General features: G+C 38.0%; 8 protein-coding genes across 10 annotated transcripts; 5 read left to right on the top strand and 3 right to left on the bottom strand.

Moving 5' to 3' along the window:
• The first annotated feature begins 242 nt into the window (after window positions 1–242).
• Window positions 243–7362, top strand: LOC122407921 (uncharacterized). The gene is made up of 13 exons (XM_043414406.1): window positions 243–602; window positions 837–891; window positions 1555–1820; window positions 1955–2140; window positions 2436–2571; window positions 2711–2877; window positions 2964–4773; window positions 4858–4972; window positions 5057–5244; window positions 5330–5567; window positions 5666–5832; window positions 5938–6181; window positions 6264–7362. The coding sequence occupies exons 1-13, from the start codon at window positions 568–570 to the stop codon at window positions 6464–6466; spliced, it is 3810 nt and encodes a 1269-aa protein (XP_043270341.1). The 5' UTR covers window positions 243–567; the 3' UTR covers window positions 6467–7362.
• Window positions 7363–7495: 133 nt separating this feature from the next.
• On the top strand, window positions 7496–10683 carry LOC122407931 (oxysterol-binding protein-related protein 11). Its single transcript, XM_043414426.1, has 2 exons — window positions 7496–7976; window positions 8188–10683. Exons 1-2 carry the CDS (start codon window positions 7745–7747, stop codon window positions 8538–8540), a joined length of 585 nt encoding a protein of 194 aa, XP_043270361.1. The 5' UTR covers window positions 7496–7744; the 3' UTR covers window positions 8541–10683.
• Window positions 10489–13088, top strand: LOC122407923 (uncharacterized). Of its 2 annotated transcripts, none has more exons than XM_043414412.1 (5): window positions 10489–10620; window positions 11031–11273; window positions 11389–11957; window positions 12032–12525; window positions 12611–13088. In XM_043414412.1, the coding sequence occupies exons 2-5, from the start codon at window positions 11071–11073 to the stop codon at window positions 12845–12847; spliced, it is 1503 nt and encodes a 500-aa protein (XP_043270347.1). In that variant the 5' UTR covers window positions 10489–10620; window positions 11031–11070; the 3' UTR covers window positions 12848–13088. The 2 variants fall into 2 exon arrangements, with proteins under 2 accessions (XP_043270347.1, XP_043270348.1); XM_043414413.1 differs by having other exon boundaries at window positions 10546–10620; window positions 11186–11290.
• Window positions 12924–15859, bottom strand: LOC122407929 (cellular tumor antigen p53). 2 transcript variants are annotated; one of them, XM_043414424.1, is made up of 4 exons: window positions 15617–15722; window positions 15395–15425; window positions 14944–15106; window positions 12924–14614 (listed from the first exon to the last, which is right to left on the bottom strand). In XM_043414424.1, exons 3-4 carry the CDS (start codon window positions 15076–15078, stop codon window positions 13883–13885), a joined length of 867 nt encoding a protein of 288 aa, XP_043270359.1. In that variant the 5' UTR covers window positions 15079–15106; window positions 15395–15425; window positions 15617–15722; the 3' UTR covers window positions 12924–13882. The 2 variants fall into 2 exon arrangements, with proteins under 2 accessions (XP_043270359.1, XP_043270358.1); XM_043414423.1 differs by lacking the exon at window positions 15395–15425 and having other exon boundaries at window positions 15617–15859.
• Window positions 15860–16058: 199 nt separating this feature from the next.
• Window positions 16059–18233, top strand: LOC122407924 (uncharacterized). Its single transcript, XM_043414414.1, has 5 exons — window positions 16059–16428; window positions 16572–16995; window positions 17080–17250; window positions 17369–17604; window positions 17765–18233. Exons 1-5 carry the CDS (start codon window positions 16353–16355, stop codon window positions 18148–18150), a joined length of 1293 nt encoding a protein of 430 aa, XP_043270349.1. The 5' UTR covers window positions 16059–16352; the 3' UTR covers window positions 18151–18233.
• Window positions 18234–18667: 434 nt separating this feature from the next.
• Window positions 18668–21231, bottom strand: Trissin (trissin). Its single transcript, XM_043414428.1, has 3 exons — window positions 20527–21231; window positions 20128–20284; window positions 18668–18953 (listed from the first exon to the last, which is right to left on the bottom strand). Exons 1-3 carry the CDS (start codon window positions 20581–20583, stop codon window positions 18757–18759), a joined length of 411 nt encoding a protein of 136 aa, XP_043270363.1. The 5' UTR covers window positions 20584–21231; the 3' UTR covers window positions 18668–18756.
• Window positions 21232–21587: 356 nt separating this feature from the next.
• Hyls1 (Hyls1 centriolar and ciliogenesis associated) lies at window positions 21588–23548 on the top strand. Its single transcript, XM_043414421.1, has 4 exons — window positions 21588–21880; window positions 22278–22937; window positions 23045–23232; window positions 23318–23548. The coding sequence occupies exons 1-4, from the start codon at window positions 21781–21783 to the stop codon at window positions 23363–23365; spliced, it is 996 nt and encodes a 331-aa protein (XP_043270356.1). The 5' UTR covers window positions 21588–21780; the 3' UTR covers window positions 23366–23548.
• On the bottom strand, window positions 23442–24950 carry mRpL4 (mitochondrial ribosomal protein L4). The gene is made up of 3 exons (XM_043414425.1): window positions 24501–24950; window positions 23969–24377; window positions 23442–23743 (listed from the first exon to the last, which is right to left on the bottom strand). Exons 1-3 carry the CDS (start codon window positions 24810–24812, stop codon window positions 23598–23600), a joined length of 867 nt encoding a protein of 288 aa, XP_043270360.1. The 5' UTR covers window positions 24813–24950; the 3' UTR covers window positions 23442–23597.
• Window positions 24951–25003: the final 53 nt, after the last annotated feature.

The raw sequence follows: 25003 nt of genomic DNA on the forward strand, positions 1-25003 counted from the left end.
TAACATAAACCATTTAAGATATTGCAAACGTTTTTTTTTTAAATATGATTAGAATATTGCTTCCGTCATATATTACCTTAAATTATGACATGAACTGTCTGTACACGAGTGGTGCTTTCGAACGCAGCCTTCGTACGCTCTGCATGTGTTTGCACCAACATTACCGACTGTTTTATCCACGACTGGCGCTAGTTTCGATATTCATTGCGCATGCGACAATGCTGTTGCTTTGTTCTGAAACTTCCCGGATTTTTCTCTCGTTTACCACAATACTTCCGGCACTCACAGTTCGACAGAGTTTCAAGTCGGGAGACCAACCTTCCGTTTTCCATCGCAGCTTCGTCGTAGTAGGAAGACTCGAAATACGGGGCATTGTTCATTGTTCCTTTGTGCACGTGTTCGAAAAGAAATTATCCTCAAACCGGTTTAAAAAGGACATATTTTCATTAATATCCTGAAATACCTAAAAAATCGAATTCACTCGAAAGACAAACAATTTTTTTCGTTTCGCATAATCGTTAACATTTTTTCGCTCGAATAGATCGTTTTTTATTTCTGTATGAAGCAATGACATACCAGGAACCAACGTTAGGCAATCGCAGGTAAGAAAAATTCGTCTCATTTTCATACTTTAGCGTTATCAGTCGCCATTTTTTTCTTTATTACGTCTGGGACTGAAACTGAACTACTGCTTTTATGAAATGTGTAACACGAGCCTACGTCTCTAGCTTTGGTCGGACAAAGTAATCGTTAGGCATGTGTGATTATTATGATTTTTTTTGGTCACGATCACGTTGAATAATACGGTCTAACGCCCGATCTTCTCTTACTTTCAGAGATGACGATCTCTACACGATTTACGTGAACAACTTGCCCGCAGAATTGAACGAGGTAAACTTATACTTTATTTCTTCCAATAATTTAGAAATTTTGTGCTATATCATTTTAAACAAGTTGCGTAATCTTCATTCCAAGACATGAAAGGTATAACGTTTTATTATTGAAACAATTCAGTTTGTTCCTTTGTTGGGCAGCTAGAAAATCTATCCATTCTTACATTCATTGATATTTCTTTTTTTTCTTTCAATTCCTGTCACAATGAACATAACACAAAAGTTATTTTATATTGTACCTCTTGGACATGTCACGTATTTCTGAAAAGAATTGTAAAAATGTCTTTGAATCATTATTCGTACATGTTTTACCTGTGATAAAGACATGAAAATTGCATTTTCAATAGTCAAACTTTATTTCGAATTACTTAAGAATTTTCTGGAATTTTTTTATATCTGATACATTTTTTCAAAGTTTGCCATTTTTCATTTTTTTGGTAAATGTGAAAAAGACTGTATCAAAAGGATTATTGGATTTGAATTTTCAAAAAAGTAAAAACAAAAAGATTATTTTAGAGAATCAAAAAAAATGTGAATAGGAACTTTCTTTCAATGAAAACGAGTCTGGACAATTTTTCAGTCTTGACCAGGCACTTCTAGCCTGATGAGTTTGTTCCAGCTATACATGAATAAGAAAAAAATATGATCCTTTGTTTTCTAGGATGGAATTGCCCAAATTTTCAATACTTATGGCAAAGTGTGTGATCTTTTCACACCTTCCAATGGCCAATGGGCTTACATCAGTTACAAGTCGTACAAAGAAGCGGAACATGCCATCCGATCGCTCAACGAACAAAGTCCTCTTTACTTGAATGTTGCGTTTCGAAAAAAAGCTTCGAAACCCGCAAATAAAAACCCTCCTCCTCCGGCTCAGGAGAATGGCACATCTATAGATCAAAGAGAAAGCAGATACATTGAGAACATACAGTAAGTAGCATTTTACTATTGCAACAGCAACAAAGAAATTGAATCATGTATCATAGTTGATGTATTACGATTAGTTTCTTAGTAGCGAGAAAATGTCTGACACGTTGTAACTTCACTTTCATTCTATTATTCAGACCCCCCGAAGACAATGGTCAGTATCCTAAGATGGTACCCCAGCTTTTGGCAATGAAGATGGCTAATTTGTGCCATGACCCTAGCGTGGATATGAATTCAGTTTACCCAACTGAGTTAGACCATAACTTCTACAATCCCTTTGAGCAGCCAGGCCGTTATGCCAGCACAAACGCTATGTGGTCCAGGTATTTATAAAACTAGATATATATGCGAGGGTGTGTACAAACTAAATTGCATAAAATACGAATAGTAAAAAAATATTGCCCTCTTTGGAACAAGACTGATTTCTGATTAATACAAGAACGTTTATAAATAGTCTTAGTGAAACAGTGACTTTCAAATGACAATGTGACTGCCAATAAAAGGCAAGAGAAATTCAGGACTGAGATATCAGGAAAATACAAAAAAAAATTATGAGATATACCGACGATAAAACGATACTTTCGATTCAATTAATTTCGATGTAACTATACGTTGTAGGGGCTGTGTAAGCATCGACGAATACGGCAGAAGATCTGTTACCAGAGGTCGCGGATATACGAATTATCCAGTTGCTGAGGTCCCCTATGTCCCCATTCATAACCCACTTGAACGAGTCTACGAGAACCGACGACCAGTTAGTCGATTATATTTTTCGTTTTTTTTTTTCATAATTAATATTAACAATTTTCATTATTAATTGACGGATGAATTATTAATGATTATGGTTTTTATGGAAGGTTTCTCATGTATCACCTCAATATTTATCGATTCAGGGTTATTATCAGTACGGGAACGACAGATTAGAGCATGGAATAGGCAAGTGTCAATTTTGCCTTCACTCTGCGAAACTTCGATGCGCGAGATGCGACGCTTACTATTGTTCTCAAAAATGTCAACTTCGAGATTGGCCGCATCACAGAATGGAGTGTGTTAAAATTCCGTAAGTGAAAGTTTGAATTACTGTAATGCTGTTTTGCCGTCGTAAATCATGATAGACAATGATTCAAAACAATTCAATTGTTGCAGGCCTCTCATTGACGATTCGGTCACACCAATTCCGCAGACGCCTGAAGTCGCCCGAGTCGTTACGTACGTTCCGCAAGATGAGCCGGCACCCATACCGCGAAAACCTCGTGCAACGATAGATATCGGTACGCTCGGAGGACTTCGTCGTCCTAGGAAGTTTGGAACAAGAAATTCCGTCGATCCACTTAGTATGGAAGAACAAGGGAAAATTCCGCAAGTAATTGGCAACGGTAATAGCAGTGTCGCGCAGCTCGAAAATGTTCCCACCGAAGGTACTCCCATAGAGGAAACTGTACAAAGTTCAGAACCATCCAAGTACGGCAGCAGTAACCACCAAGAACAAAAAGAGCACAAATCCGTAGAGGTCGATACGAACAAAAAGATTTCTACAGATCCCGGGAAAGTTGATCGCAAAAATGTACCGGCAAATAATCCATCGATAAAAACGTGTGCCAAGACCGCCAACGGAAATGCGTTGAACTGCTCGATCAATAAATCCATAACGGATTATGAAAAAACTGAGCGTGATCTTGCCTTTAAAAAAGATGTTCGAGTTCCAGCAAAGTTGAACAATCCAGCAGTGACACCGACACCGGTTGAAAAACCACACATCGAACAATGCAACGCTAAATCAATCGTTCAAAGAACCAAGACAACCAGCTGTATTTCACGAGATAAATTCGAAGATGTTCGCGTTGTCTTTACCTTACCGGATAAGACTTTCTGGGTCAACAAATGTGAAGATGTAATGAAACTTGAATCATTAATGTTGGGACTGACCACGAAGGCTGTTAATTATCCTAAAGCTGAGAATATCATTGTTGGCGAGATGTATGCCGTCCAATACGAAGGACTTTGGCACCGAGCTGTGGTTCTATCCAAGACACCGGATTTGATAATATCATACGTTGATTTTGGCAACGAAGAACCCCCGCAATCCCATGATTTTCGTTTGTTAATGGATTTCATTGATTGTCCCAATTTAGCACTTCGTTTGCGCTTGTCGCCAAATTCTGACCACAAGGATCTCTCTCCGGACGAGGTCTTATCCGTAAAAATGATTGGCGTTAACGAACAAGGCATTATCGACGTAATCGATCACGAAGAGACACTTTCACCACCACCAAAAACTGAACCGAGTTCGACCCTCGAACAAGTTGTCCAAAAGGATATTGCTGAGCCAATGAAAATTCCTGATACCGCGGCAGTACGAGTTACCGAAAAATCAGTTTCAAATTTGGCTACAGCGATCGATTGCCTGAAAGCAAACGGCGATGGCTACCTGCAAGTCTACGTAGCCCTCGACCACACTCGTTACGCCGTCGGCGTTTTGTCCCCTGATTTAATGGTTGAATACGAGATGATCTACGAAAAATTAACAGACGTTTGTAACCAGAGTGAAAAACTTCGAAATTTTAGTCCGGAAATCGGTTCTTTCGTTTGCGGCAAACGCGGTGACGTTTGGTTACGCGGTCACGTGGTCTCTCTCGGCCCACCGATTCGTTTGTCTCTCGTTGATGAAGCAAGAGTCTCGCAGGTGGAGGAAATAGTTCCAATGCCTCACGAATATGAGAAAATTCGTTGCTTCGGCTCGATTGTTACCCTTGAAAACGCCAATTTGAAGTTCGCCGATAACGAAACTGCACAATTTACAATAACCGAAATTACAAACGAGGGAAACGAAAGAATCGTAAAAGGAATTCTCTCAGTGCCGGAACACATGAAAGGCACGAGGTTCTCCATGAGAAATTGGAAACCTACACCCGAACAAATGGGCATCGCCGTTGATGAACTCAAAAACAACTGCGAGGTAAATTTTCATCACCTTTCATTACCGACTCATCTGTCCATTATTCACAAACTGATCGTTTGCAAATTCTTGTTTTTTTTAAAGGTTTACATCTCAGCCTACCGAAACGAAAGATCTCTCTACGTCCGTTCTCTCGATGTCCAATCTCTGGAACACTGTCAGCGTATAACTCAAAATATTGCCAAATGGGCTCAAAAAGGTTTGTCCATGAAAAATACCGTAGCCTACTCAAAGGAAAGTGATTCTTTGATTTACAACTGATTTTTAATATAATTTTTGTCAGCTCCCAAACTCGAGCAACCTCCGATAATCGGTCAATGTGTGATTGCCAAATTCGTCGATGGTAATTACTACCGAGCCATCGTCACCAAAGTCCACGATGGTAAAATTGAAGTTTCCTACGTCGATTTTGGCAATAACGAAACGACAACAATCGAGCAACTGAGAGTGATATCGGACGAACTGAAACAGGTCGGTTACGCATTTAAAAAAATATTTTGTAACTTAACACTTTGATTCGACCAAAGTCTTCATTGGTTTTTTCTTTAAATCGTAGCCAAAATCTTGCGCCTGGCAAGTTCTTTTGAAGGACATTACCGAGGGTGTACCACCGACTAAAGAAGTTCATCAATACTTGGATGTCTTGGTTGGCACGGAACAACCGTTGATTTGCAGTTTTGAAGGAATTCCATCCAAAGATGGAGTTGTATTGACTGCAGCAAACGGCGAGTGCGTCAACGAAAAAGTAAACACGTATCTAAAGCCGAACTGGCAGCGGGAAGATCCCTCCAAAAGTAAGCAGCCGCTTGATGGCATCTTCAAATACGAACAATGTTGCAATTATTCTTTTCGTCTGCACATAAATACATTTTTATGAATATATTTTTAATAGATCTCGAGTGTTTCATGATTGATAATCTCGAAGTCGCTCCTCTCGGAGAAGTAGGCCAGACCGTAAAGGTTCTGCCTCTCTTCGCGCCTGAGCCGCCTTTCAAATATGTCATGGCTCCGTTCGACCAGGAACTCATAACTCACATAACAGGAATAATGCCTGGATCGGTAAATTTCGTTATATTCTTGTACGTCTACGACATATTATTTCTTTGGTTATTATCAATTAACATTTGTGTTGTTGCCTTTGATTTGGACGAAAAAACCATCCAGCTCCAAAAATATTGCGAATCAACGGAAGCTCATTACATTCCGAGGGCGGAAGAGCTTTGTCTGGCCGTCTGGGATGGTGCTTGGTATCGTGGGGTTTGTTTGAATCGTAGCGAAACACCAACTCAAGCGCTCATCTATTTCGTCGACTATGGAAATACGGCCGTTGTGAATCATAAGAATATTAGACAAATGACCAAAGATTTTATGTCTCCAGCCGCTTTAGGCATTTCCTGCGTTGTCAAAAGTAAGATCGTCGTTATCTATCATTATTTTTTTCTTGTCGCCTTGCTTCTTTTATTATTCTAACATTTAACACAAAATAACAGATCTCGGAGTACCTGTGGTGAATGGACGAGTACCGGGAAACATAATGGAAAGACTCGAACAGCTTGTACCGGTTAACGGTCTCGTTGAAGTGAAAATACTGAGAAAAGCTTCGCCGGACGACCAAGTTCCATTACCTGGCGATTACGAGATCGAACTACCGACTGTGCGAGCTCAGCTGGTAGCGGAAGGCCTCGTTAAATAATCAATAGAACGAGCCAGTTTTTTACTTTGAAATATTGACCAATTCGATCATTGAAGTTTTTTTATTTTTTTATATCTGACAAGAAGTGACCACACCGAAGTAATCATTTTGCCGAACTCATTAATTTTACCGAAAAACTACTTATCACAAAAAAGTGGCTTGAAACGGCTCAATTAAGTTTCTATTTATTTAAATTTTTTTCTTCCAATGTAGTTCCGCAAAACTTCATGACACATACTTTAGAAAAGTATGAACGATGCAGGAGTTTTTATATTTTTGGTAGGAAACGGAATTTTACGCTTGTTGCGTTTCAAAAATGGCACTGACAGCTTTTAGTTCATTTACGGAGAAATATTATTATTTTAGTGTAGGTCCAGTGCTGAAAACAAGATATTTTTTTGTTTTTGTTTTTTTTTTTAAGTTCCTACGAAGTTAAGAGGGAAATGAGTTACCCAATACAAAATTCACAAAGTCAAGAGAATATCATGAGGTATTTGAAAGAAGAAATAAAACTAAAGATTTTATCGATGAAATGCCGAAATCTCTAATCGAATTCGATCATTTGGCTACAAACACAAGCCTGGGGAAAGACTGGCATTTCAATGATGAAAAAAATATTTTTTTACGTATGACTAAGTGAAAAAAAGATAGTGTAATCTCGATTTAATATAGATTAATAGAAGTATTGAGTTGTTAACGAATCAATGGTAATTAATAATCACAAAAGATTCCATAATGATCCAATCACAAATAAAATATTTTGTTTAATGACATCTCAAACCCCTGAAAAAAAAATCCTTTTATCTGTGGGTTTTGAATATGGATTGTCGTTTCTGTCATAGAAACACGGAATCGCTGTTAAAAAGAATAAAACAATAAAACTTCATTTTTTCATATTGCAGCATAATTATTATTTTAATAAAACATTGTAATGGATTCAACCTCATCCGACGTGTTCTTTATATTCTCAGCAAATATATATGTAGATGTAACAAAAAAATGCATGATCTTGTGCACAGATAAGTCAGAGATGTCTACAGGCGATGTCCGCCGTCGGTCGGTCAGCAGCGTCAGCAGTATAGAGTTAAGATTCCTCTTAACCTCAAAAACGTCACCACAGCAGCTTCGAATGACAGCTTGGACAGCTTCTCGAACCAGAGATGTTCTCTAATTTTTAAGATTATTGTTGCTGCATGAACTTGTCAGCTATCCTTATGTACGAATTTTGACGGAAAGATAGTTGAGTTGACAATATAAGAAACAAACACATCGGAAAAAATGAACGCTCAAATAAGGCAAACGTACGAGGGTTTGTTACACAAATATACGAATGCCATGAAAGGCTGGCAGTATCGATGGTTTATTCTTAGTCCTGAAACTGGCGAGCTGCATTATTTTCTCAGTGAATCTGAGAAAAATCAGAGGCCAAGATGCTCTATTTATCTCGCCGGTGCAGTTATAGCTCCAAGCGACGAAGATTCCAACACCTTTACCGTCAACTCTGCTACGGGTATTATTTCAGTTTTGATTTTGAATTTACTTGACCAATTTTGTATCCATTTGATAGCCGAGTTGACTGTTGAATCGACAGAAACTGTAGTCTATTATTGAACCGATATTGAATGTTTTGAGGTTCGGAGAGCAAATGTTAGCTCATTGAATGTAAAATGAAAGATTCAATTTTAAATAATGATGTATTATGTTTTTTATTATTTGCTCAGGTGATATGATAAAACTTAGAGCAACAGATGCCCGAGCTCGGCAAGAATGGGTGGACAAGCTAAGAGCAGTTACAGAGATGTATACCCGAGCAATAGCGAGCAGTCATCCACCTTTACCACCGAGAGAGCATTGTACCAATACAAACAGGACACCGGTAGCGAAACTCGAAGTGCTTGATGCATTCGCTAATTGTAGAGAGCAATTAAGCAAAGTTGAGAAACAGAGTCATGCTCTAGCACGAACGATAGAAAATTCAAACCTCCACCTCGATCCAGATCTTTTGGTGCTCAAGGCTACGGCTCACGCAACTCTCCACACTTTGAACCAATGCTTGAATATTTTATATCAATAATTCTTGTCCAGGGGACTTCCAAGAGCAACTATTTGCCCTTTAATTTCGAGTGATCATTCGAAATGGTCTGAGATGAACTCCGAAAACTTAAGATATCCATTGTCTCGAGGTTTGACCTGCATTTAACAATTTGCTATTATTTCTATTGTTTTTCCTGATACGGAGTACTATTAATTTACTTGACAATCGTTAGTCTCTTGACTTGTGCATTCTTCTCTTCGTGATCTTCCAAAATCCTTTTGATTTATTTTTCTCTCGTTCTTATATTGTACAATTTTTGTCGAATACTTAATGCCTCGAAAACCAACTAATGTATGTACGACCAATCTCTTTTTCGAGAAACCTTTTGCACGAGTTTTAAGAGCAAACAAAGCATATCGTATGTTTTATGGATTAACGATGATCTATTGTTTCATGCCCGGTCTATCGGCAGTGAAAACCCGTTTTCTTCATCCCGTGCAACGAGATTGATTCAGTTTTCTTTTTATACGTGTGATGCGATTCTATTTTTTTTAAGGATTGAGATAATGAGAGTAGAACATTTGACTGTTGGGATTGTTTGGTAAAAAGCAACGACGTCACGGATCAAAATTATTTTCAACGTCATCTTGTAACGAGAATTGCAGTGGTGCGAAAGCAAAAATCTCCCTGTTCAGTCTTACAACTGGACAGCAGTATGCATAATCATCGAATTTTTGAGAGTACAATTTTTCGAAAGATTTTTTCTTGCACCTGTGCACATGAATTTTTTTAGAATCTGTTCAAACATTCTTACATCTAGCTATGGATAAAATCTTACTATGAGTTTTATTAATAGACTACGTAGATACGTAAACGTGATTGAAGACGAAATATATTATAAATTAAAGTTAAAAAAAACCCATGAAAATGTAAATCAATTCCATGAGGCGACGTCGAGAAAAATTATGAGTTTTATTTTTGAAAATAAACATTGATAGAGATAACTCGTAGAATTTTTGGTTGCACTAAACACTTTTTTTTATAAAAAAATACATCTAGAAAGTAGTCGATAAAATTAGATACTAGAATGATCCACTCGAGATGTGTGGATCATTTAAGTTTCTAAAATGTCAATGTCACTCGGCAGATGCAATCTTATGGATCACTCCAACATAACTTAGAGATTTTTTTCTTGGTAATAATTCAACACAAGAAAAACAGTTTCCATCAATCTTTATGATTCTCCACAGTTTAATTATTACACTTACGATACTGTTTTTCTCTACTCAAGTCTGTAATCCGAATTTGTTATAAGAGCATATCGTAATTGGTTTGTGAAATTGGGACGACGAGCCACGCGAATTGTAATTTTTTATTTAGAAACATTTTAGAGCAGTCAGCCATAATCGTAGCTTGCTGCAATAAACCCACGAAAATAGCAGCTCGTCGATAGGATTTTAATAATCGCTCTTGTTAAAACGAATGCACAAGCAACAAAATTCAAAGAAAAAGTGTTAAATTAAGAAATTTTTTTAAGACTCTTGCACTTTTGCAGATTGGAATGTGAAATTATTTTGCTCCTTCCGTTTTTATGTGACTTTTAGATTTTTATTGACAATATTATGCGAAAAAAATTAACAATTAACAAGTCTGATAGATGCATGGCGTAAAAAACTTCAAACTTTCGGTAACACGTACTAAAATATTTCTAGCGCCTTCGAACTTGGTACAAATTAAAATAAAAAACATATTGTTCATGTTCCCAGAAAGAAATCGAAGAAAAAAATGTGGCTGTATATATATACATTCTTGAAATATGAAATTGTAATATTATGTTTAAATGGAATAATAAGAAAAACGAGAATGGCACGATAATCGAGATGAAACAGGCATTTTTTTGTTTTTTCACTTCTCTATAATATCAATGCCAAGTGCACGGAAAAAGAATATATTTGGGTGAAGGTGAGCGACTTTTACAACGTCGCCACCACGCTGGTCCATCCGGTACGGTATGAGCCGCTCTCCATACGTTTGCTCTTTCACAATCCACCGTTGAGCCATACTCGTCTTGAATCGTCCGCGAAGTGCGCTGTTCATCCAGCAAAATCTTTTACCCACGGTAAGAATAATGAAAAGAAAAAAAAATCTCGTTAATTAAATATATGAAAAAAAAAAAAAAAAATTGTCACGCAGGTTTATCTCAAGTTGGAATAATGAGTTATTAAGAACACGTTGATTGGTAGAAGAATTGTGATGATGAAAGAATAAAAAAGCAGACCCCAAACCGGTGAACGAAATTTATCACTGTAATATGCCAAAAAAATGAAAGAGTCTACATTTGCATACATGTACGCACGGAGGAGATTCTTTACTGCATTTGAAAAAAAATCGTTTCAGTCGCACGTCCTATTTTCACGGGTCGGTTCATGAAAATCTTGTTCCCGAATGCATGGGCTCGGATTTGAAAGAAAGAAAAAGAAAAGTAGTGCATATTTGAAAGGTGATGTGCGAACATATTTTTCCTCATAGATCAAGATTGCTCGCGGAAGCGGCCGGGGTGAAGGTCGTCATGACCGCACCAGAAACCGATCAGGATGTTTTAATAGTTGCTCAACCTTGGAGAACTTCGCTGGTGCTAAAAATCGATAACTCTGAAAATAATAGGGACAACAAAAAATTTCTAGGATTTCATTTGTCGAGATCGAAATGGGATCCGTATCCGTGGGTCGGCTACGTCGAGGCTGGAAGCATCGCCGATTTCGCTGGACTCAGGCAAGATCTTCATCTCCGTAAATAGTTTTTCTTTCTTTTGGTGTTTTGGGAAAGAAAAAAATAAACAACTCGTATTGGAAAAATAAGAAAATCGAGGTACGATTGCTTGATTCAGGGCTGGGGATTGTTTACTCGACATCGAAGGAACCGATCTCGTCGGGCTTGGTGTGAAAGAAATAGCTTCGCTGATTCAGAGAGAGTCTGGAAATTTAGTGAGACTCGAAGTGTGGAGAAGTTATAATCCGGAGAATCGTCAATCGGACGATGGCATAGCTCTGGCGGGGCCACTTCCGGAAGTTGCGAAAAAGCTTGCCAAAGCGATTTCCGGTACTGTGAGGGCACTCGAGTGTCCGGTATGCCTCGAGAGCGCGTCTCCGCCGGTTTCTCAATGCGTCCACGGGCACATACTTTGCGTCGGTTGCAGGGCGAAAACTCTTCGTTGTCCGATTTGCAGAGTTCGCCTCGGTCAGGGTCGCTGTCTCTTGGCTGATCAGGTTCACAAAAATATTCGCGAGGCTTTTGACGAAACTCGCGATGATTATTCTTCCCCCAACAATTCATCGCTGCGTGAAAAACTTTTCGGCAAGAGCAACAAAAATTCCCGTACCGGCAGACACGGAAGCAACGATAATTCACGAATTTCTTCGACCAAACTCAAGTCCTCGATCACGAGGCTATTCCTAGGTGAGTTCCTTATTTTTCGTGATTGACGAATTACTGAAAAAACGAAAGAAAAAACAAAAGAAATTATGATTCAGGTGGATTCGACAAAGCAGCGTCCGCGGAGAATCTCTCGGTGGCGAGACTCGTCGACGAGAACCGCCAGACATTGGACCCTCGTCCAGCGGCATACCGAAGACTCGGGGAATTGTGCCAATACGATAGAACGAAATCTGCGAGTACCGGAGAGCTGTCGAAAGGTAACGACGCTCCAAGAAACTCCTCGATCCATCGTCACGGTACGAGTCGCGTTTACACGAGTGCTTCGGGTCTGTTGAGCGTGCCACAAACTCCTACCTGGGGAGGATCGACCGAGTCAATTAATAATTCCTCGTTCGCATGTCCCTTGTCACGTTGGACGAGCTGCAAGGAGTTCGTTTCCACGAATTTCGTTCTTGAACATCTCGCGAGATCTCACGATGGGGCACAAGTTTATTTCAACGGAAAAATCGCAACAATTCCTTTGCCTCTGCCTTTTGGTCCGGAGTCCAGTTATATTCTTCGTCATCAAGGAGAAATCTTCTTCTTCCAGGTTCATTTCACTTTTTATCCTTTACTCTCCATGCCAATTGAATTTCATGTGCTTTTCAATAATGATAATCATAATGCTGATGCAGTACGAGAATGAAGAAGCCTGGGTAGCAGGCTCGTGCACGGAAAACCTCGGCCAATGGTCCATGCTTGGAAAAAATAACGACGGTACGGAAGTGAACTTGCGGAGGATGGTGGCTAGACTCGAAGACACGTCGGCACCGCTTCCTTGCCACTCGGCACCCCTGCCAAAAGCCCTTGGCATTGATTCAATAACCATCGAACTGCTCGACGCTCGTCTCGGTGATGCACTAGAAGTTTAATTGTTAATTAAAATATTTCGAGATGGGATTCAACAAAATCTAATTTTCTATGGCGAGATAAAAATCAACGATCGACTTCGGTGATGAACAATTTTTTTTCACTTTATTTGTCGATAAGTAAATTAACCTAATAACTTATAATTTCATATCATTGAAAATTTACTTTAGTTTATCTATGGCGACAACTCGTCGTTTCATTGTAACAATACATTTATTCAAATATAATCACTTGGTGAACGTATTTATTCTTACTTTCTCATATTCGCACAAAATAATTTTATTATTAAAATCTATTATTAAAATGGACGTACAAAATTATATTATATTACGTCGAAGGCACTTGGATATTGAGCAAACGATTTTGAGAAAAATTACAATCAATTCGGAAATTTATGCTGAAAATTTTACCAGTCTAGAATTCATCATTTTGAAAATCATCTCTCGCTCGAGGAATCAAGAAACTCGGTAGAGTCTCGGGTCAAGAACATTTACATTTTTTTGTATAAATTAAAAATATGTGCACAATGATAAAATAGGTGAAATAATTTGGCCCAAAGAAGTCAATTATTGGGTAAATAGTTTCATGGATACTGGCTCTGGTAGACGACTCTAACACTATGATTATATTCTTAAAATGATTAACCGAGAGCAGACAGTTTTTGATACAAGAAAACATCTTGATGTATAATTTACCGATGAATCGTCGGGAGTACATGTGTCAAAAGAAAAACTAGGAATGGTGCAAGTTTCCCATCGTGTTGACGGTTAAAAATACAAATAATTATCCAGTTTGATAATTATGTAATTGGATAAATTCATGATTGTCTTAATAGTAGAAAAAAAAACTTAAAAAGAAACCTCATAAACTTTAGTGGTCCCGCTCGTAAAATCTACTTTTCTAAATGGCCCCTACATCTCACCGGGAGCATTGAAGGTTTCACTTAAATTATCATCTCGTATAAAACTGGTCTCAAAATAATAGTTTCATTAACGTAAATATTAAAAGTAGTGGTATTATTAACAGTGGCGATAAAGCTATTGCATCTTGTGTTGCAAGTCTTCCAGGTAAGGTCGCAAATAATCTATTTGACCAGTGCGTATTCCTTGGCCGGCCAATAAATCATAGGCATATTTCATTACCGCCTGATAATTTTCTTTCCCTGGTATTACAAATTGTACGCCGTACTCGCGGGTGTCAATATTTCCGGATATGATAGCTTTTTTCCCTACAGGGGCGCTAATTTTTCGCTTTTTTGGCACGCGAACTAGTCCTAGTCGATTTTCGGACTCTTCTTTTTCTTTGTCGCGTTTTGGACAGCTACAAACGCGAACCGGCAATCTTCGACGTCCGAGTATCTCACCACTGTGAGTCTCAAGTGTAAATACGAGTTCGGTTGCGCGTCGATTCATACTGGATGCGCAGCTATTCTTGCAATAAAACTGAAAATTCATCGGTACGTAATCGGAGCCTGCCTGCGGCATGCCCAGTGGTGTAATAACCGATAAATGACTCCCTTGGTCCTCGTAAATACTCCCTGGATGCAAACAGCGTACAACGTGCTTGACGATTTCAGGGTGTACCGCGTTAGCCGCTGTTGTCGATGCCATGTGATTGTGGCATCTCTTGACTGGATCGCTTCTATTTTGATCCTGGCTAAAAACCATGCTTGAACGGAGCCAAAGTCCCTCCACAAACGGCTCCCACTCGAATCTCAGGGACAATGTTTGCTCCATGTTAATAAAAATTTTTTGCAACATCTCAGAGTACTGAAAACCAAATGATCACGCTATTATGACTAGTAGTAAACAAGCGACTAAAGCAGAAACCTAATGTGATTTTTTTCTGATATTAACGTCATTCAAAGGCTTTTAGCAGCAATTTTCTTGGTGAATATGAACCAGAAGCAAAGTAATAATGAGTTCTAATATCATGACCTCAGGTTAGTCTCGGTGTATAAAAGTTCATATCAACTCTTTTGTGTTTAAAATCAATACTTCATACGAGCTTTGGAGAAAATCATTAGCTAACATATTACTCCTTATGTCCTTATGGAGGGGGGGGAAAAGGGTTTCCATAATTTGAATATAAGACTCACCACACAATGTTTTCCAGGTCCTTGATTATTCAGTTTCATCTGGAAATTGTATTTTCCAGAAAATTCATCCAAAACTGGTATGTTCGCCTGTTGCGCTTGAGGGTAAATCAAATTACATTTTTGTTCGGTTTCCATGATGTCGTCATTCAAGAGAGTCGGGTAACTGATTTGGATATGAAAAAAAAAAAATTCTTCAGTCAGACAGTTGTAAAGCACAAATGAATCATTATGAATTTATCAAGCGAGCAAAGCAATATTCAAAAATGTATTTTCAAATTTTTGTTATACTAAATTAAGGTGCACGTATTTACAAAATTCAGAGATGTTCACCGTTTATTTTCACAATGTGATCGAATAAGTTGCGTGAACGTAATAAGGGAATTGTTCACGAAAGTGATGCAAGTATCATGAGAAATTTGAATAGACTTGTTACGTCCATGGTCCACAATACCTGTTCGGTGTTTTTGAATGTGGCCCTTTTACTGCACAATCGACACACACACATACAGGTCCGTACAGTTTTACCAAATAAGAAACCGAGTTTTAATATCAAATACGTAACACTTTGCTAAGAAAAAATTAATTGTGTAGATATAGAGAGAAAGCATATTTTATCGATGATTATTCCAAAATAGGCGTTTAGGGTTTAAACGTTTGTTACGGTTTCACTTACATTGGACTGTCGTTCTGCAATTCGCTTTGCAATTGGCGATAAGTCGCTTCGTCCAACAGTGCTGATTCTTGGGAATCACTAAATCCGTGAACTGCCGTCATCTCCAATTCTCAGCTGTTAACTCAAGTTTGTTTATGATAGAAATTGTTTATGTTTGGTGAAGGAGGCACTTATTATTGATGATTCAATTGAATTCAGAACCCGGCTAGTATACTAGCCGAACGCCGAACGTAAGACCGACGACGCCATATATGCACAGCCACAGAACTTATATACACGCCGCAGAGAGAAGAGAGAGAGAGAAAGAGATCGATCTATCGATCGCAGGATCGAGGCCTTTGTTCAAAAATAAGAGGTAGACTTCATGATTTTTTCACAATATTCTTGTCATTGATAATGTCATTATGATTACAATGTAACCACTATCGTTACTACGCAAACTGGAAAACCTACAGACTCAGCATTGGTGCTATTTAAAAATCCCATCAATGTTTATGTTGACTTAATGTCGGTTTGAAGGTTCCCGTACATATCAATAGTCGGTCAGCCACGAAACTTCCAATTTCGAGCATTATACATATATATACCATGCCGGGATGTCGATTGTCTGCTATGTTTTTGTTCCGGCCAGGTGTATATTGTTGATTCTCGATGTTTGAAATATTCCATATTTGGAGCACGTGCATCATTTAATGACTATACAATATAATTCGAATTAATGTTTTGGGCATAAAAAATGGAGGTGTACTGGAACAAACTGACGTTGGATAAACCACCAACGACGTCGTGGCGGTGTACAACTAATGACTTTGGTACGTCTGATTTGAAGTTGATTTTTCAAAATTTTAATTCTGAGAAAATTTTATGCGATTGATTGTATTGATCAATTGATTCGTATTATAAATTTATGTGTTGTGGCACCATCAAACTCATCCAGCAAAAATACATTTTTCAGATGTCAAGAATTTTGCAAAAGATATAAGAAGAGTAATGAGCGATTTGACATCACAAACAGTGCTTGGAACAGAAGCAGCTTTGTTGAGTCGTTTAATTTATAGAATGAAAAGTAAATTAAGAAATGACAAAGGGTTGAAAAATATGGAAAAAGTGAATAGAGCTCTGTTGAATTATCACCGTCTGTCTCTGGATAAGGAATACCAATATTTGAGCAGCGGAATTGAATGCGAAGACCTTATTATAGTTTTGCCTTCGAGACAAATGCTACAGTACGTTCTTGTCAGAACTCAAGGATTTGGAAAACTCATGACAAGGATAGAACAAGTCGCTCAAGAGGCTGGAAAATATTTTAGATCGAGAATAATTCTTGGACAAGCTTGGAACATGTCCATCGTTGCTTATGCAGTCATCGGTAGAATTTGGTACTCAAATGATGTAGAACTTTATGCTAATGCAGAATTCTTTCAAATATAAATATTGTTCTCAGACCTTTTTTTTACTTATAGGCTACTGTCACGTTACTTGACAAGAAAATGCTGTAATTGGTACAATAGAATATACCAATATCACAACGAGCTAAAAATGATTGGTGTTCCTTGGCTCCCTGCAAATTATGCTTTCCCGGACGATCTTCAAACGTGGCTCAACATTCCATGGGTCAATGAAGATTCTGACAAGTATGTTACATTCTCTTGATTGAACCGCCCCTTTGCACAATGTCCCTGGTAAATGCGGTTGAATAAAAATATCAATTTTTTAAGCTAACTTTCTTAACGGCTATACTCGCTTCTGCAGAATTCTCGTGAACGAGGGCCTGTCGAACCGAATATTCGACTTGATAGGACATTGCACGGATACAGAAGAAGATGTGGATTTCAATTCGCAGAATAGCGAAAACCTGGACAACTTGGAATGTTCAGCCATAATCCAGTCCCCCGAAGTCGAATCGGCGGTAGAACAACACACTCTCCCTGGGGTTGAATTACCAAATAAAATCAATTCGCCTGCTGTAATGCCTGAAGAATTTGGACGTACGTTTATGAAACCGTATTACTAACTTTCCAGACAAAAGATGATAGGACAAAAGAATCAGTTTTGTTTATTCTCAAAAATTTTTTATTCTTCACAACAAAGCTCTACACCTCGAAATGTCATCGTTGATTCATTGATGACATGAAATTTTGTTTTTAGAACGTATAAACCGAGATCGATACGTCGCAAACATTGAAAAAATGATTACGAATCCGGATTTTTCTGCAAAAAGCACAATAAAGGACATGACAGCGTCAGAAATAGTTCCTGCCATTCGAGCCAAGGATACAACAAAGCGGAAAGGGAATAAGAAATCGAAGGCTAAAGTGACCATCCCTAACAATATCAACACGAAAAAAGACGTGTTGAAGTTCATAAGCTTAGAATCTTATCCAGGTTTGGATAAATCACGTTGGAAAATCGTAAAAAAAAACGTAAAGAAATTATTATTGAAATTAGCCGAATACGAGAAGAACTCGCAGACGAAGAAACACGATATATTATTCAAAAGAATGATTCAATGTATACGAGAGTGGACGACATGATGACAAATAGAAAATTTTACTCTGTTAGAATTTTTCAAGCCCTGCGCACATGGAATAAAATTTTTTAATTATCGCTGGAGAAACATTTTTGTTATCAATTCAATATAAAAGTCCTCTCAGGGTAAGTTTTTAATTTTCATTTCTAAAAGTTAAAGAAGAGCCGCCACAGATTTCAAGGAGTTAGAAATAAAATCAAATGCCAAAAGAATGAAAGTAAGTAACGACAACGTTGAGGGATGGACATTCCACATTTCGAGTTGTTCAATACGAAACAATCGTACGACAGTGTTTTTTTGTTTTTTAAATTTATTTTTCAATGATACACGAACTCTCAAATCGTCGTGGTGACATCAATGCGTTATTTTTTCAGTCATCAAGAATACAACGAAAATAGAAAATTATTGAAATTATGACAAAAGTTGAACGATTGTAATTTCAATATGACATTCGTTTCGTGTTTTTCACTTCTCGAATCATGTCTTACTGCTTACGAAAAATAATAATCTACTTGAATTAATGAATTTGACTGATTTACTTTAATGCGAGTACAGATCTTGTTGAATTTTGCAGAGCGGACGAGTCGTCGGCGGATTAGCCAGAAGGAAGCTAAGGGTTGTAGTTTAGTTGAAGCTGTTCGGATTCTTTGACCGGTAGGAGCCACAGCTTGAATCCCGAATCCTGATTTCTCTTCTTCATATTGTTGTAGCAGCAAGCGCGAAACTGGCGTGTCCCGCAGCTCGGCATACATTCACGACCGCACTGATCGCACGACAGTGTCTCTCCGAAGGTCCAAAAAACGCATACTGTACGACAAATGATCTCAATTATTAAACTATAGCTCAGCACGCGTTTTCGGTTGGACCGAACAAAAAAACTATTGAACGTGAAAAATTCGTGTTCTCCTGCGTGCTCCACTTTTCCAACGGTTATCCACAATTGTCAGGCTTTAATGAATTATTATTCGTAACTGAGAGGATAAATCGAGGCAAAAATAATCGGACAGTAGTGGCCGAAGGATTGGAAAGAAAGTAGATGGGGGGGAAAAAAGTTACTCGAGCGATATCCAAAGACACAGCTCTTTTACACTCTCGATCGGGGGGAACGTGTGTGAGAAACGATACGTTGAATATATGGATGAGATTGCGGATGAATGTTAATCAAGTAATTACAACTTATCCATTGATCTCACGGTAAAAGGGTGAAAGACGTCGATGCTGATGGTAATGCATAATTTTATAAAACTTTGACAATTTTCTACCAAAGTAATTCATATCTGACGTCTCGCTTTACATATTTATGGTGCACGAAAAGAGGGCGGAAATTCGTGGATATGATCTCTCGTGAAGGATTTATACATTTTATTTTGAGGCTAAAACCTTGAGGCTTATTTTGATGTAAAGATAAATTCATTTTTGTATTTTTGTTACTTGAATGAAATTCGAATTCATTCTGCGTTTCCATTTTAGCTCTGATCTGTCATTGTAGGGGAAATGATTGTTTTTATCGTTTTTTTCACCACTAAAATCGTCGACACGATACTTCAACAATTGAACGCGAACGAAAAGGTTTTCGATCCATGGAAAAATTTAGCGATACGAGTAACAGAACAAGCTCACGTTTTCTCTCGGGGTTTTGATATTTGTAATCTGTGAAATACGATATTTGAGAATTTCCATGAGCTTTGAAGCGTTCGACAGCGAATAACGAATTCGCGAAAGAAAATAAAATTCATTCGTTCGTCAGATCCAGATTCGAATGTTTTATTTTCATGAATTATCAAAAATATTAATATTTTTTTTGAATATCACAAAATGCGTAATTGTTACATTATATAAATGGAAGCTGGAAGTTATTGGAGAGCCGACGAAAAGAGTCGATTTGAGATTACTACAAGAAGATTACGGGCTTTTTAAAAATCAATTTAAACATTTTTTAAAACCATTAAGATGAATCGTGTGAATAAAAAAGCCGATTTACCTGCAAGAATAACGAGTACACACGTACGCCCCATCATTGAATCCTTTGAGTCCGATAAAATCTTCGTCAGGAGGAATACGAACGTCGAAGAAGAAACTTTGTTACAGTACACGCGTCTCGTAAATATTGTTATCGGTATCGTTGAGTTATCGATCGTCTGCAATAAAAATCCTTGAGGCTGTTATGAATCGTCGAAAAATTTACCGAGTATCTTTATTTTAGTGCCTCTTGAAATAAAATTTAATTTTTTTATTCGGTTTGTTCATAAAAAAAAGCCAGATTCTGTTTAATAAACGTTTTTTGTCAGACGTTTTGATTTTTCGAACGACGTAGTTTCGATATTTGAAAAATATGAAAAATTGAGTTTTCAAAAAGTGGTTCCCTTTGGGCAGAGCTCACCTGGACCGTTGACAGTCGATCGGCGAGTGTCTCTTCCGTGAAAAGACTCCGGCTCATCGCTCCAGTTGCTGCTCTTTTACCGCGTCTCCTCTTCTTGGCAGAGTTTTCCCCCACTGTTCCTATCAACGCGCAGGGCGATGGAAGCGTTGAAATTTACCTCGGTATATTTTACATGAAAAAATATAGTGCTGTGATTTATGCTCAATCAACAGGATCAGCATCCTATAATTGATCGTTTCTGAGCCCGTGCGACGACGCCCGCGACGCTGCCATTTAAATTTTCACTCAAAGTCATCTCATTGCATCTGTCCTCAACTTTGTTCCGACTTTGTTGTGCAATGAAAAACATCAGATGGAACTAAGATTTTTGTACCATATTTTGAATTCCTTCAAACTCATACAAAATGTTTCGCAACATTTTTCTTTTATTACTTGACATCGTTACTTATATCTTTGCGTATATCGAATATGCTGTTGACCAATTCAAACGACGCCGCGATACAACCTCTTTCTTCACTCATTTATCGTTAATTTGGTTATGCGAAACTATATAATCTTCCCCCTCTCTTATTTACCGATGCTTCATTTTTCAAGGGATTCTCCAGTTTTTCAACCTTTTTTCATAACGGGTATTATTATGAATTTGTAGTCGGAGGAAAAATGACAAGAGAATATATTGAATTATTTAATACTGCGGGTAGCGTTATATTATCAAAGACGCATGGATCCGAAGGGCTCGATAACGACACATCGTCTCTTTGCGTTTGATTTATATCAGAAAATTACACACGAGCGTGTATAATTCATCGCTGGATATTAATGAAATACAATCGGATGTGCACTATTCGAGTTTTCTTCCATTTCAAACTGCTTATAGGAACAATTACTGTTTCGATTATTGCGTGGAACAAAATTGGTATATATTATATCAAAGATTTCTTTTACGAGTTACCATCTCTTGAAAAAGCAGAAATCGTACCATACCATATCTACACTGGCTATTTGGTTACTGTTTTTCTTTACCGCCGTAGGCGCCGCCACCATATGAAAACATTTCTCAAATAACGACCGAAATTTCAAAAACAATTATTCTACCGAGAAGAAATACAAAAAATAGGCCGGTCCTGTTGGTCCTGCTGTTGTACCCGGCAGTCCGATCGCGAATTGTTTTATACTAATTGATTCTTCATTACTCGAAAGTTAGTTATTCTTAAAATAAGGTTTCAAACGATCACTGAATGTTTAGAGAGAATTATGGCAGCAGTTAAAGATGATCCTCGAGATGTTCTCGCGCTCTTGAATTCTTTGGGTTTCGTTGGCATCACAGCACCACAGTTGAAAGCGTTTATGAAAGGTAATTATTTGACAAAATAAATAATTGTATTACCTATTCTAAGAGATAAAAGCGTGCTATTATATTATTTTACGAATGAGTTATAATAGGGAATTGGCTTCGGGGATATTCAAGGTTAGTAACCCAGTAAGAAAAGAAATGTAATTCGAGTGTACCGGATTCGGGTATTCGATCGATTTTCATTTTCCCTTTTATGATCGAAACCTCGAACCGTAATGAGGATTTTTTAAGAATGGTCGGGTCTAAGACGTCTCATAGTAAAAGCTGCAAAAAGAGTACCATTGAGATTTCTCAGAGAAAAAATGAATCACATTTTTGACCTGGGCAAAATTAAACTGAGCTATTCAGGGAAACTGGCAGGCGAATCGCTGTATACCATGATTTCCAAACATTTCAGATCTTAAATTGCACCGTAAAATAAAGGAGCGAGAACGTGAATGCTGGAAAGAAAATACAGCCAAGAAAATACTGACAAAACAAAAATGCATGCTCAATGAATTGCTCCGTGATACTATCCGAGTTGAGTCATCGAATTCTGTGGAAACCAAAGCTGCTCCTAATGATTTTTGGCAAAGAGACGATCCTCTGGTCAGAATAAGAGTATCCCACGTTTCGGAGACTGAAGAAAATGAAGAAAATGAAAGTGAACGCAACTTCCATGAAGATCTGGCAAAACGTAACATCACCACCGGAAGATCATGTAAAACGTCCGATAGATACAGAACAGATTCTTCTCCATTAGCAAGGGAATTCTTATCAAATAATGGAAAAGATAGATCAAAGAGCAATGACAGATCAAAGTTCCATCAAGTTCCCATGGATGGAACACCTGATCCATTGCCTAACAAATCAAACATTGCAATAACAAAAGTTCAACAGAAGCGAGTGACGAATAAGCCTAGTATACCCGCTCGTCCTTTGAGCGCTCCGATATTAATCAATGATGGGACGATCATTCCGGGAGACCACCCCAAAAGCGTTGCCTCGGAACCTGTGGGACTGACCCATGCTCGACACGTTCCATCAAGATGTTCAACGCGTTCACAGCCCAAATCATGTAAGACAGTTAAATTTTCCATCTGAGTATACGGTGGTGACGTTAATATGTTCATGATGTGACTGACACGAATACACATTTCAATTTTAAATTTTCGATTCTGCTAGTTATACGACCTTGGCAACTACAACCAGAAACTCAGCGGAATGCGAGTGTGAAGAAATCGGATCCCGTGGCTCTTTATCAAAAGTACCAACAGGAATGGAAACAGATTTCATTCCCTGGTGAAGAACAACACGCCCGCGTACGATGGGCGATACGAGAAAAAATGCTTGGAACGGATCCAAATCCCAGAGTAAATTTTTAATTTAACTTCTCTATTTTGTAAACGTTGACTTTAGCAGAAGAGAAATTCAATCGTTCCTACTTTTCCATTTCAGCCAATTCTCAAGAAGTCTCAGAGCCTCATGAGTATCAGAAAAAGATGACGATCGAATGTTGACCGGTTATTAAAATAGTGCATTTGTTCCAATAACAGTTTAATTCAATGTGATTACTCAGTCATACGTATGATATAGAACTTTTTATTATAAGAGCATTCTTCAACTTTTTCATTCATTTTCGATGATCCTTGAATATTTTCACCGAATAATCATGTTCCTTTTCACGAACTTTTGTACCAATCATTTTATACCCTCGTATTTCTGCGTGAATTTAATCTTAGTGTTGATTAAGCTTATATCTTTGAGTAGCTTTTTTGGCGTCAATCCTGTTCAGGTGATACAAGATTTTATCTTCTATCAAACGGGCAGCACGCTCAGTGAGTACCAGTGTGTCATGCTTCAGCATACTGTACACGTTGAGGCCTGTAAAAAATTGAAAAATTGAATTCCACCTACCAAGGCAAAATTTCGTTCCATTGAAAGTTCAGTACATGGCAATCAACCAAAAAACAATATAAAAATTTGCTTGAACTCAATGTAAATAAATTTTGAAAAAATCGAACGTCATTCGACACAACGTAAGAAAGAAAGAAAGAATAAACATGAAACAATTGAAAACATTCCAAGAGAGATTTAAAAAGAACAAACCATAAACAGGCATGAGATTAACATGTTTAATTTCGTCCGAAGCGATGGTCATGTTCATTGGCATTTTGTCTTCGCTGTCAACAAAGAGTACAGATGGTCCCCAATTTCTCCGTTCTATCAGGTCCTCGAGATAAGAACGTTCAGTGCTTGGTATTTCAAGATCGTTTATAATATGTAAATCATCTTGGGCCAGTTTGACAGAGAGTGCAGAGGTTAGACCAGCAACCCGAGTGTAAAACGGTAACATGTAGAAATAAGTAGTTGGAGAACGAGGTCCGTGAGCTCTACCACCTTTGCGCCACAGAGGTGATCTTATACTCGAGTGACGAGCTTTTCCTAATCCCTTTTGTGGCCAAGGCTTTCGTCCACCGCCTCGCACTTCAGCTCGCGTTTTAACATGGGTATAATTCTGTGAATAACATTTTTTGTCTTAACATTTCACCAAATTTTCGAAACTGGCGCGGAAAAGTTACAAACGGGAGTTGATGCGATTGGAAAAAAATTGTCAAAAAATGGTTAATAAAGAACTTACGACGTATTGATAAAGTCTTTGCCATCGTATGTTGTGCCATAAAACATCAACTCGCGGTTTTGTAGCAAATACATCGGGATGCAAAGTGACTAATCCTAGCTTCTTTTCGTCTACTGTATCCAAATTTTCAAGCCATACTTCCCGGCGTTTTTGATAAAGAAGATTCTCGTTCATGTAATTTTTCGTTGATATAATTGGTTTTATCGGTTGACTTGATTCTACTGCTGAAGTTTCCGCGGTTGTCGTACTAAATCTCGATAATATACCCGAACATTTGGGTAATCTAATCGCAAAATTTCGAATTAGAGACATTTTGAGGTTATACGCGATTTGTTACTTTGTTGCAATCGCTGAACTGAACACTAAAACTCTAGGGCCTGTCCCTGTCTGTAACCTGTAAATTGAACACTCCGATTTCCGATTTTCGGCTTACGCACCCTTCTCCAATAACGTGTCGTCTGCTACTTCTTTTTGCAACAGGCAACAGCTACAACGTCCGTCGG

Source organism: Venturia canescens, chromosome 3 (genome assembly GCF_019457755.1).
Source record: "Venturia canescens isolate UGA chromosome 3, ASM1945775v1, whole genome shotgun sequence".
Taxonomy (NCBI): Eukaryota; Metazoa; Arthropoda; class Insecta; order Hymenoptera; family Ichneumonidae; genus Venturia; species Venturia canescens.

Excerpts from the sequence above, each read along its gene's own strand:
- LOC122407931 (XM_043414426.1), top strand. The coding sequence starts at position 7,745 with ATGAACGCTCAAATAAGGCAAACGTACGAGGGTTTGTTACACAAATAT. Across the intron at positions 7,977-8,187 it reads TACCGTCAACTCTGCTACGG|GTGATATGATAAAACTTAGA; the intron begins GTATTATTTCAG and ends TTATTTGCTCAG.
- Hyls1 (XM_043414421.1), top strand. The coding sequence starts at position 21,781 with ATGGCAGCAGTTAAAGATGATCCTCGAGATGTTCTCGCGCTCTTGAAT. Across the intron at positions 21,881-22,277 it reads GTTGAAAGCGTTTATGAAAG|ATCTTAAATTGCACCGTAAA; the intron begins GTAATTATTTGA and ends CAAACATTTCAG. Across the intron at positions 23,233-23,317 it reads GAACGGATCCAAATCCCAGA|CCAATTCTCAAGAAGTCTCA; the intron begins GTAAATTTTTAA and ends TTTCCATTTCAG.
- LOC122407921 (XM_043414406.1), top strand. The coding sequence starts at position 568 with ATGACATACCAGGAACCAACGTTAGGCAATCGCAG. Across the intron at positions 2,141-2,435 it reads ACAAACGCTATGTGGTCCAG|GGGCTGTGTAAGCATCGACG; the intron begins GTATTTATAAAA and ends TATACGTTGTAG. Across the intron at positions 2,878-2,963 it reads ATGGAGTGTGTTAAAATTCC|GCCTCTCATTGACGATTCGG; the intron begins GTAAGTGAAAGT and ends CAATTGTTGCAG.
- LOC122407923 (XM_043414412.1), top strand. The coding sequence starts at position 11,071 with ATGACCGCACCAGAAACCGATCAGGATGTTTTAATAGTTGCTCAACCT. Across the intron at positions 11,274-11,388 it reads GCCGATTTCGCTGGACTCAG|GGCTGGGGATTGTTTACTCG; the intron begins GCAAGATCTTCA and ends TGCTTGATTCAG. Across the intron at positions 11,958-12,031 it reads GATCACGAGGCTATTCCTAG|GTGGATTCGACAAAGCAGCG; the intron begins GTGAGTTCCTTA and ends ATTATGATTCAG.
- LOC122407929 (XM_043414423.1), bottom strand. The coding sequence starts at position 15,717 with ATGACGGCAGTTCACGGATTTAGTGATTCCCAAGAATCAGCACTGTTG. Across the intron at positions 15,107-15,616 it reads TTGCAGAACGACAGTCCAAT|TTACCCGACTCTCTTGAATG; the intron begins GTAAGTGAAACC and ends TATCCAAATCAG. Across the intron at positions 14,615-14,943 it reads GACCTGGAAAACATTGTGTG|TACTCTGAGATGTTGCAAAA; the intron begins GTGAGTCTTATA and ends TTTGGTTTTCAG.
- mRpL4 (XM_043414425.1), bottom strand. The coding sequence starts at position 24,812 with ATGTCTCTAATTCGAAATTTTGCGATTAGATTACCCAAATGTTCGGGT. Across the intron at positions 24,378-24,500 it reads AAAGACTTTATCAATACGTC|AATTATACCCATGTTAAAAC; the intron begins GTAAGTTCTTTA and ends TGTTATTCACAG. Across the intron at positions 23,744-23,968 it reads TAATCTCATGCCTGTTTATG|GCCTCAACGTGTACAGTATG; the intron begins GTTTGTTCTTTT and ends AATTTTTTACAG.
- Trissin (XM_043414428.1), bottom strand. The coding sequence starts at position 20,583 with ATGAGCCGGAGTCTTTTCACGGAAGAGACACTCGCCGATCGACTGTCA. Across the intron at positions 20,285-20,526 it reads ATCGACTGTCAACGGTCCAG|ACGATCGATAACTCAACGAT; the intron begins GTGAGCTCTGCC and ends TTTTTATTGCAG. Across the intron at positions 18,954-20,127 it reads TGTACTCGTTATTCTTGCAG|TATGCGTTTTTTGGACCTTC; the intron begins GTAAATCGGCTT and ends TTTGTCGTACAG.
- LOC122407924 (XM_043414414.1), top strand. The coding sequence starts at position 16,353 with ATGGAGGTGTACTGGAACAAACTGACGTTGGATAAACCACCAACGACG. Across the intron at positions 17,251-17,368 it reads GTCAATGAAGATTCTGACAA|AATTCTCGTGAACGAGGGCC; the intron begins GTATGTTACATT and ends TCGCTTCTGCAG. Across the intron at positions 17,605-17,764 it reads AATGCCTGAAGAATTTGGAC|AACGTATAAACCGAGATCGA; the intron begins GTACGTTTATGA and ends TTTTGTTTTTAG.